The sequence below is a fragment of the Cephus cinctus genome, unplaced genomic scaffold (assembly GCF_000341935.2).
Source record: "Cephus cinctus unplaced genomic scaffold, Ccin1 Ccin1_scaffold0153, whole genome shotgun sequence".
Taxonomy (NCBI): Eukaryota; Metazoa; Arthropoda; class Insecta; order Hymenoptera; family Cephidae; genus Cephus; species Cephus cinctus.
In genome coordinates, this window is record NW_014332881.1 from 291571 (window position 1) to 302511 (window position 10941).

The following is a 10941-nucleotide window of genomic DNA, read 5'->3' on the forward strand; positions in this document are numbered from 1 at the left end:
TGGAAAATTCGTGTTTTGACGATTTTACGTAGCAGAACTATTGTTAAAACCTATCGGAAATTATAGAACTCCTCGAAACTTTTGAAAAAGCCTACTGTTGTATCATTTTTAAGAGATTTTAAAAAAGTGCGGTGCTAGAGCTGATACCCGTGAAGCACCTCAATTTTTGGAAAATTCGTATTTTAATGATCTTACGTGGGTTCTACTGGCTCATTTTAATTCAGTATCGAAAAACTAACGTCAGATTCCTGATCAGCGCGCCAAAGTACGTAGGATAAGGTGCGCCTCAAGTCCCCGAGCACCTTCAAACTGTTAGGTTAGGTTATAAATCAACTTAGGTTAGAATGCCTTAGGTTAGAAATTGAGAAGGTTGAGGCTAAAACGAAATCTCGCAAAATGTACGGGGTAGATAAAAATTGAATTGAAATTGTGAAATGTCTAAAATAAATTACGCTCAGATTGATCTATTAATAAATTAAATTTTGGAATATTAAAATATTTAAATCAACAAAGTTAGATATTAATATTTGGAAATCAGAAATCCAGGCCTCGGGTGGCGTGGACGCCCAAAAAATTGATTTCAAGAAAATCGGTCCACTGGAAATTTCTCTACTCATCTCTGGACTCTGTACATGAATTTTGTTTATGTCGATTCTGTTAAATCTGTTTTCAATTGTCATTTGACAGTTACAACATAACCTTCATTCTAAGGAAAACTTGGAAACTGATATACAGAGAATCAAGGTCACGTAAACCCAACCCAGAAGATAAGTGAGAAGGAAGATGTGACGACTGTCTATAATAATAGAATTACGAAAGGCTTACTGTAACTGTAACCATTGATCGGGATAAGAATTGTATTTGTTATAAATGAAGGAGAAGTTTCGCTACAAAAAGGCACCCAATACAGTATATTTAATAAAGTAATAAAATACATCGGTGTTAAACACATTAAAATACTGCGAATAATTATGTCATTAATTAATCAATATATACACTCCATATATGATGTTACAAGGATCCTTACGTCTACGGATTTCTAAGGAGTATCTACCTACAAAAATATTAATAAATATCTAAGAGTACAATGTTAAGTGACTATTGGCGTAGCTTCAGTGATAAGGTACCGCGGTTATTATCTATGCCAGCATCCCTGGTCCAAAAGCATTACCAAACACCATAAAATTCGCGGAAAAATATAAATCACTCTTGTTTTTTCTCTTTTTTTTTATTACAATTTTCTTCAATTTTTCTTTGCGCTTAGTCGTACTTTCGAAGAGCAGGATGCTCGACAGCCGGGTGCACCGATCTCTGTGTCTAGTACATTGCTCGATGACGAAGCCGCGTAGAAATAATTAAAAAGAAAAAGAAAAACAGGTAATAATGAAGTTTAAAGAGATTTTGATTGAAATAGTAAAAATTAATATAAAAAATAAAAAGGTCGCAGTTAACTAGCCTTGCCATTTTTTACTTTAAGTAATAGGTACAGAGTTTAATTTAAAGAAATTTTGTTTGGATACCTCTAAAGTGCATCAGACTGTGCCCGAAGCTCTCTCTTGCGTTTATGAAGGTAAAAGTTCCAGTAGCCGGACACCTAACGCTACGGTCTCAGTCCTCGGACGTCCATTATGAAACTGTATTTCCATCTGTCTTGCACACACGCTTTGTCCGGTAACTGGAACATGTACCTTATTCTTTAAAATTTGTTCTTCTTTTCTTATTCAAGCCCTAGGTACATACTACGTCTACTATGTTTCACTAAGGTACTTTTATTCTTGTCTGTCCCAAAAAGATAAAGAATAAAAAAAGATAGGTACTTCATCGGTCACTCTCCACGAGATATATTCGCAATACCTTGGCAGACCCTGGCAATGAAAATGGCTATTCGATTAGAAATCGTTTACTTGGTAAGCTGTGTAACAATTCAGAATTACTCGACAATGCTAATTACGTAATTACTGAATTACAACACTTACCAGCCTCATCTTCGTCCTAACATAAAAATACAAATAACTGCAGTGTCTTAACGCTTGAGACGCAGAATCGTAGTACGGCGAAGAGGAAACAGAAAGAAGACAAAAGTTAAGAATTAAAAAGCCAATTGATTATAATCAAGGCTTAATTACATTTTGAAAAATTTTAAATATCATTTAACGATACCACGACAATTAAGATCATTAATCAAGTAAAGATAAAGAGGTTGAATAAAAATCATGCCTGTATTATAAGAACGTGTGGATTTGTCTTAAGAAGGTAAGCTTGACATTGAAGATTTTTCTTAAGCAGTTTCAAGACGAAAATCCACACCTGGGGAAACTTAAGTGTTAAAGGATTTCTAGAATTAGCGCTAGTGTGTAGTAAAAAAAGATAGGCGTTCAAGAAGAGAAATATAAAAATGAAATAAGAACACAATTAGAGATTTGGCTTCTGCGTTACAGGCCAGAGTTTTTTCCTAACTGCTAGAACTTACTACGGGTAATAAAAAAAAGGTTGTACAAATGACTGACATAAGAAGAATATAATATTATATATTTGATATATAATCTGGAAATAATATAGACTATCGGTTATATTAATTGTGGCTACGATGTATAAATTTTAATATTACATTATAATACAAAAATGGTATGTATGTGTGCGCGTTAATTTTGAAATTCCTGATCGGTTTTTCAAAAATTCATTTATTCTGATTCCCTCTTACGTTCCATGTTCCTGCAAATGGCCAAGAAGCTATCATAGCTTCGATTGCAAGATCGAACTCTCAATATGGACAAATCTTTTATTTATTGTTATCGAATCAGTATCGATAGTCAGTTTTCATCTTTACCACCTTTGCTACTTGCGTAGCAAAAACGAACACAATACGGAGTCGGAACACGAGCTGTATCATATTAATATCAATAATATTACTAGTAGTAGTGGTAGTAGCAGTAGTATCAGCAGCAGTATTGAGAGTTAGAAAATTTTGTCAAATTTTTCCAATATCCTTAAAACACCATGGCCACCGATCAGGAATGACAACTGTAAACCAAAAAGGGTAACCTGACGCATTTCCAAGAGCCTCGCACCTGTCCAATTTATAATTTAATATACATGATTACAGTGACAGCCAGGCGTAATGAAAATATTAAAAAAGCGTCGAGTTGCTCATAAAAGAAAACACCAGTGACTTCGCAGGGTTCGATAATTACAAGGAACCCGAATTGGAACTGGAAACGAAAATTGGTGGAGCATCGACTCAGTCCTGAGGAAAGCAGCCTCATACTCTCTCCATTTTCAACTCGAGAATCGAAGCAAAATTTGGATATTATTCTTGTGAAGTAAAATTTCGAAAATCCTTTTCTTGCTCTTCTCGACGTCACTGGGCTATCTCCCCATATGTCATAGAGTGTATTTTCTCTCTGGTACGATTTACTTTCTTATGTTTTTTCACAGGTTAATGGACATGTCTTGGTCATAAGGTGTGAGGTTAGCGTCTGATGATGAAGGTGAGGTAACTGGTGCTGCGGTCGCGCTTGTAGGCGACTGAATGGGCGTTGAGGTCGTCGGCAAATTTGACGTGGGACTTTCTAAGGTTGAATTCCAATGGCTTCTGTCGGCTCCGTCGCCACCATCATCTGAGACGATGGATATGTCGGCAATAATGCCGCTTTCTGCGAATGAAACCACAGAATTCACCACCATCCTTGAACTCTGACCTTTTTTGTACTTTACTCGTGGCTTCATCCTTGAAAAATTATGATAAGATAAAAAATAGGACTTACCAACACTGCACTGACTATTCAGAGTGGTACTCCGATGATGAGGACGGGGACTGGTATCCAGACCAAGATGAAGGGTCGTAGGTGGTCCACTACTTCCTCCACTGCTGGATGAGGAACTCACGGAGATGACGCTATGAGGCCTCCTGCTGCAGCGTCCAGAATCTTCTGATATTGACACTGCTATCGAATTTCTGAACCTTGGTGCTGGGCAGACAATTTTTTAATCATTTATATTATATAATTATGATATAGAGCTACTTATTATCATGATTGAAACTTACTCTTGGAGAGCTGAGCTACGCTTATGGAACGATCATTTATTTGGTCCGCGCTGGGCCTGATGTCCAGACATGGCTTATTTCCTATACCCATGCTTGACATCTCCGCAAGGCGCACTTCTGCCAATATCATTGATATGAAAGATTTAGAAAGAATTTTGACAATGGAACGTATCATGATTATTATATTAAAATTTTTAATACCTCTGTTTCGGAGCGCCTGCTTCCAGAGAAGATTGCTAAGTTCCTCGGCCCAGGCCTTCTTGATGTCCTCACTGGCGCATTGCAAGGTGTACGTGTCCCCTGGTTTCCTTTTACGGAACCAAATTTCAAATTTGGTTGGGGAATCAGCTATCACGGCTGTTAAACCGATATCTGTCGTTTTGATACTATGCTTGTAGATGTAGATGTCAAGATTCTATGAAGAAAAAAGACAGATAGATATAACTGTTCCATAGATATAACTATATATCCTATCGAATACATGTAAAATGAATACAAATATTTTTTAGTGCATACCTTTCTGTCAGGGAATCTTCTTGCTTTACTGAAGAGTATAAGATCTTCGAATAAAAAAACTTGTCGAAGACACTTTTTGCCTTTTCCTTGCCAGACGAGGAATTCATTTTGTCTCAACAATCTGCCCTGTTCTTTGACATTGACCTGAAGTTAAAGAAATATATATTTAAAGAAGTACATTCTATCAGGATTATACTATGTATTTTTATATTTAAAACAAGTCTTACATCACAATCTCGAAGTGAATCCATGGCTAGAAGATCATTTCCATGGCGAAGCTGGAATCGAACCATCTGCTCTGCAGCCCTAAGATCAGCTTCACCTTCGACAACTGGTTTATTACTCTCTTCCTTATCCTCCTTATCATCTTCTTTACTGACGAATTGTTCAGATAGATCCGTTCCAGCTTTGAGCAGTTGCTGAAGCAGCAATGCGTACTTGCCCATACGTTGTACAGGCTTCAGCAGGTAACTAGCCAGATCCATTTTATCACCCAATTCCAATTGTTTGGTTTTAAAGAAGATAGTACCATATTCGGCCATTAAGGAGTCTGAATTAGGTTTGTTCTTATTGTATAGGGCATAGAGGTAAAATTTCTTTTCCTGTAAAAGAAAATAAAGAATCATAATACCCACAGAAGTGAATTGCTTAAAAAATATTTATTGGCACCTACATGTCTCAGGAAGCACTGGCCAATCATCATGGGACACTGTTCGCATTGTTCTAATTCACGAAGAAAGTGTTGACTATGAAATTCGTAAATCTTTTCGACGTTCCCGAAGATTACGTTCCTCTGCCCTCTCAAAGCTTGAGGGATGTCCTCGCGCACGAGTTCCGGTATGTAGTTCTAAAATGACCAGAGATAATAAATACTCAAAAAAAAAAAAGGATTTCCATTAAATTACACCTCATCCTGGATTTGAATATCTTCAAGAGTAAAGTGCATAAAAGAAATTAAGAGAAAAAAAAAGAGAAAGAAGAAATATCAATGCCTACGGCTACACAGGTAACAATTACCTCTATTATGTATTCGAGGGATTTCACATAGTCTCGTTCAGTCTGTATCATCTCCCTCATTATAAGCAGTATTGTTCTACAAGAAAGAAACAATTCATTAGCCGCCATCCTCATTATATAATCATACAACGCATTAATTATTACCCTGGAGCAATTGGATCCTTCACTAGGATCTTCTTGTTTGTCAAACCAAGTTGAAACTTACTTTTTGGCCTTCATTCCAGGTGCGATACTCGGCGCTCTATGAAGATGCGAATTGACCGGTGGCTTGGCGAGCCTCCTGGGTGGAGGACTTCTTGGAGGAGTCCTCGGTGGTGAACAGTCCAACAACTGTTCAGCACTTTCGCGGAGCTCGGCGATGTTATCCAGGACGGGTTTACCACCGCTTCCAGATCCAATACCGTCCATGGGACAAGCATAGGAAGCACTGTCGCTCTCGTCCCAGGACGTTCCTAAGAAAAATATAGTTCACAAATAAATACACTTCCTTGTAAGGGCAAGAACTGGTCAACCAAAGAAAAAAAAAAAACTAACTTTTCATTAAGGCATCGTCCCATGAACAAGCAGATTCCGAGGCAGCATACGATCTCCTCCTGGCAGGACTTCCAGGCGCTGAGGTCGTCCTGGTAAATTCCAAAGCCTCCAGACACTTGTTCCTAGCGATACGGCACTGTTCAATAAGTATCTCATTCCCCAGCTTCTCAGCCAGGGACATCATCTCCGTGAAGTGTTCCGGAGGTAGCGGCGGCCTGGCCATGAGGAACTGTTGAGCCCGTCGTTCCCCAGCCACCCTGGCCTCCTGGGCCCACTCGAAAGCTCGATCCTGAAGTAGACAGCATCTCGACGTGTCCTCCAGGTACTCCCGTCTGTCTTCCAAACGAGACCCAAATCCTCGAAGATGCTGCTTCAAGGACCTCGCCAACTCGCGAAGCCCACTGGTGCTGGCGGCTTCTGCTAGGTCGCTACCCTTGTCCAGGTGTCTCTGGAAAGACAATAAAACCACCCTTCAATAAAATCCATCCCCCTCCAACGAGCCCCGCCAAGGCCAATTGTCCAATATAAACTGACATATGGCTATGATCTAAACGGTAACACATCCATCACCTAGTCCAACCACGCACGGAGTCCACTTATGCGTAAAATCCATTTCCATCCAGTTTTTCCAGATGCAGAGAAACGTTCCACCCTTATGCAACTGCACGTATGCGCATTCACTGTCCACGTTAAAACTTGACAAATCGATGACAAACACCCCAAGAACCCAGGATGAGCTCCGAGCTACTTTACGGAAGTGCACGTCCAGTGAAATATGGCCATAGCAATTTTCATCCCCCTTGGTAAATAAATGTTTATCGCCCAGGGGTAGCACTGGGATACCCAGGGGAGGCGTGTGGAGCATTTAATAGGGTGCGTGACGCGATGTACACGTGTTTCGAGGGTCCTTATTAAATTTGTAGTGCAAACCCCCGTGGTCGCCGACGGGGACGACTTTTCGTGCTCGCACGGCCCGGAGCACGGGTGCTCGAGAGGCGTGGTAAACCGCGGGGAAGCATTTACAAATTGAGGCTATCCCCATACGTAGGTACAGCCTATATATCATCGGAGGGAAACTCTCCGTCTCGGAAAAAAATCCTACATCTTCAGGAAAGCATGCGAGGAATTGGACGTGCCTTTTGAATATTTATTAGGATCACGGGGAGCCGTGCGAATACACGTGTAGTATGTGCAGACACGTTAAGGTAATTATAAGCTCCTACGGATATAATTAATTAGTAACCATCACGGAAGAATATAAGGATCGCTATCGTCTTCTCTGGCGCAAGATCATCCTCTGGTCTATATTAGTTTCTCAAGGCTTTGGGTTTCACGTCATAGGGACAATAATAGACGGCGATACGTTCAATGGAAACGACTAATGTGTCTTAGCGCCATTATATTCTGTTATGTCTCGATATGCTACGTGGGTTATATAAACTGTGCATATATATAGATACACAAACAACCATAGGTTAGTGCAGCAATTATCTAAAATAATTAAAGACATTTGAAGTAGGACAGATAAAATAATACAATAGTCCACTTTCAGTAATTACTAATTGTTGACCTTGAATTGTTTTTATGACAATATTTAAATACATTTTTATGGCCCAGGCGCGAATGCAGAATATGGATCTTGAAGAAAAATAATGTAAGAAATGTACAGAAAAAAATATTAATTTAATATAAATCAATAACCCACTTGTCGATAGGATCGTGCTCTTTGATATTCAATTTAAAATCAGTCGTTCGTTTTATTACTTGCTGATATCAAAATGGCCACCACGCGTGGTATATGATTATATGTACTTTCTAATTGTGGCGACAGAACGAGCGCGGGAGTCTTGACGCTCCTTTGCGATGCGATCATTACGATTTGTTTTGATGCCATGGAAAGTTCTTTTTCCGTATGTACAGTGTGTGCATTTATTTATAAAAAAAAAAAAAAAAAAAAAAAAAAAAAAAAAAAAAAAAAAAAAAAAAAAAAAAAAAAAAAAAAAAAAAAAAAAAAAAAAAAAAAAAAAAAAAAAAAAAAAAAAAAAAAAAAAAAAAAAAAAAAAAAAAAAAAAAAAAAAAAAAAAAAAAAAAAAAAAAAAAAAAAAAAAAAAAAAAAAAAAAAAAAAAAAAAAAAAAAAAAAAAAAAAAAAAAAAAAAAAAAAAAAAAAAAAAAAAAAAAAAAAAAACACGAGAGTAAAGCGAGGACAGAGGATCTGCTCGCTGCAAATATTTGTATGCAGGATAAATAGAACGTGTATAACCTACAGTATCTGCCGTATCCAGTTTACTGAGAATAATGATTAACGATCACCTTGAGAAAGAGCAAGAATCCACGACCTTTGACGTGGCTGACCGGTTGTCTTTGACACTTAACAAAAAAGATAAAAGATAAATGCAATCACCCACGGAATGCACCAGCGGTGCATAAAGTTGACAAAACATGCATTCTGGCTGGCAGGATTTAAGATTCGAATAATTTTTATTCACCTTGTCGTATTAATGAGCATCCGCCAAATTCAATGTAAACGAATTGTCAGGCGGTAATGTATATTTTACAAAATAACGTAAAAACCAATTACGAACTTTGATGACGTCATTCTTCAATAAATGCTGTTTATTTTTCCTGTCGGTAACGTCACTTTCTATGCTGTATATGTATACTTCGTTCACGAAAACTCGCATCCCTGCGGTTATAACCATAAACGGACTAATCATTTCCATGGAAACTGGTTTTTCCATTAGATCGTAAATCGTTTGAGCGAAACGCACTTTCCTTCAGAAAATTGCTTGCGCTTTTGACATTTACCCGAGAAGCGAACCAGCCGAGTGGCGGGTTGCTGACCAGAAAGGAATGCCAACGTTTCAAGAAAGTCTAATGCAAGTACGGTAAGTGCACGGCAAGAATAAATTAGATGCAGATAAAAGTGACGTATAATAAAAAAAAGGTATCGGAAAATAGAAAAATATTTCAAAAACACCTACAGCGACAATTTTCAGAATTTCAGTCTCTCGCTTGACCTCAATCCGTTCTTAAAATATTCCCCAGGAAACATGTCGCCATTAGAAGAACACGGACACGTATACCGCGAATGGCTTTCTTTCCCGTGTAAATTCGCAACTAAATTCGGTCGAACATCCGTCCCGATTGTCGTCCCCGTCATACAGACAGTATCAACAATACGGATACATATACTTCTAGTACTTTCTTTGCATTCAACGGAGAAGCCAGCGTTCGGTTAGTGGTCACAAATCACCTGTCGCTATACTTTCTCCTAGTAAGGTTAGAAATTCCACTGAATTGGCCATTCGGTGTGTACGTGGCATAAACAATGTGTATTTCAAGTTATATATACCTACGAGATAATATAGTCAAGGTACAATGTATAAAATTCCCATAGGCTTCCCATAACAAGTCTGCCAGACTTTGCATACGTTTCAGACGCATTAACATATGACAGATAAGAGTTTTGATATTGTATAAATAATTACGCTCTATGAATATCCTGTAAGGACTTTACTCCTGTATCAAATATACAACGCGATACTGTAACGTATTCCTTTGATTCCACGTATGCTGGACCATTCCTATTGTGACGGCTTGTACATACCTTGAGGGAAACTCGAGGTCAGGCTGTGGCAAATTTCTGTCTCGCGTTGGTAAACGTGTATCAGGTATGTGGAAACAGAGACATATGAGCTTCGAGATGCAAGATACGATGAACGAAGTCGCGCAATGTCTACGACCTGTTCTCTGATAATGACTTTCCCTGGCTGCTTTCTGTCTTAAGTCGATTCGGTCTCGGCAACGCGCACCTAACCTCACTCCTTTTACTCGGTCGAACCCCAGTCAATTACTCTTGACTTTTAACTCATTGGGGGCAACTAGGTAGGATCGTCCGATCAACGGTCACTATGAGCTATCCGGTGAAAGCACTTTTACGAGGATCGGAATTCGAGTTCCTTGAGGAATCTTACTGACGCGGCCGAAAGGTCTGCCGGGAAACAAAGATGGCGGATGGCTCAGAGCGATTTGAATCGTAATCCTTTCTGGGTAGATCGAAAGATTTCCGTCTTGCGATAGTCTCCAGTGACTTTCGGTTTCTCTGGCATTTTTTCAAGGTCGTAGAATACACCGTTCCAATCCTATAATGACGGCTGAAATTCAGGAGCGTCGCCATTCTAAAAGTATCAAGGCAAATATGACGATTTGCACGATTGCTGAAAAGCTATCTCACACTGCGTCACAAGGAATGACAGACAACAAGGACGTTAAAGTTTCACGCGGCAAGGAACGTTAAGACGCAAATACAAAGACTGATTTGTGTTAGCGATTACGCGATAGCGAGCGTCAAAGATGGCGCTGCGGTCGCACTTTGTTTTTCCGTCTAGGTTAGTTACGTTATTCATGCCAGGTTAACACGTTCGCCACGTAGCCTCAGGCGAAACTTCCATAGGTGAATTACGCATATACGATGAAACCGCAGCGGGACGATCGTACCTACAATTGCCGTTCTCATCGTGCAGAGCTTTCAAGAGGGTACTAAAGGGTAAAATAAAATAAAATAAAATGAACCCACCGAGCAGCACTCGTGACCACAGACAATAAAATAGCGCCTCCAGTTTTTCGCGCTATACAAATGGCTTACATTTACCCCAAAACAAAAAGTTTGCAAAGTCGTTGTACCTACTGTGAAAACCCACCCTTAGCGACGTCACGCATTCACCAATCGAACTCATCCCCACAATGAGTCTGAACATTGGACAAAAGCCACACGTGTACATCTGTCAAGTTACTAACATACGGGGGGATCAAGTTTCCTACAACCTCC

General features: G+C 39.1%; 1 protein-coding gene across 5 annotated transcripts in view; it reads right to left on the reverse strand.

Moving 5' to 3' along the window:
• Positions 1-882: 882 nt before the first annotated feature.
• The window catches only part of LOC107263348 (puratrophin-1), a 131815-nt gene continuing 121756 nt past the window's right edge, over positions 883-10941 (reverse strand). For 4 of the 5 annotated variants that reach the window (XM_025080711.1, XM_025080712.1, XM_015730422.2 and 1 more), the window contains 10 exons: positions 6113-6560; positions 5784-6030; positions 5579-5654; positions 5235-5408; positions 4789-5163; positions 4562-4705; positions 4247-4460; positions 4046-4162; positions 3765-3968; positions 3430-3653 (listed from right to left, as the gene is read on the reverse strand). In XM_025080711.1, coding sequence (XP_024936479.1) covers positions 3430-3653; positions 3765-3968; positions 4046-4162; positions 4247-4460; positions 4562-4705; positions 4789-5163; positions 5235-5408; positions 5579-5654; positions 5784-6030; positions 6113-6560 — 2223 coding nt within the window. Of the gene's footprint in view, positions 3654-3764; positions 3969-4045; positions 4163-4246; positions 4461-4561; positions 4706-4788; positions 5164-5234; positions 5409-5578; positions 5655-5783; positions 6031-6112; positions 6561-10941 lie in introns of all 5 variants that reach the window. The other variant, XM_015730421.2, reaches the window with a different exon arrangement.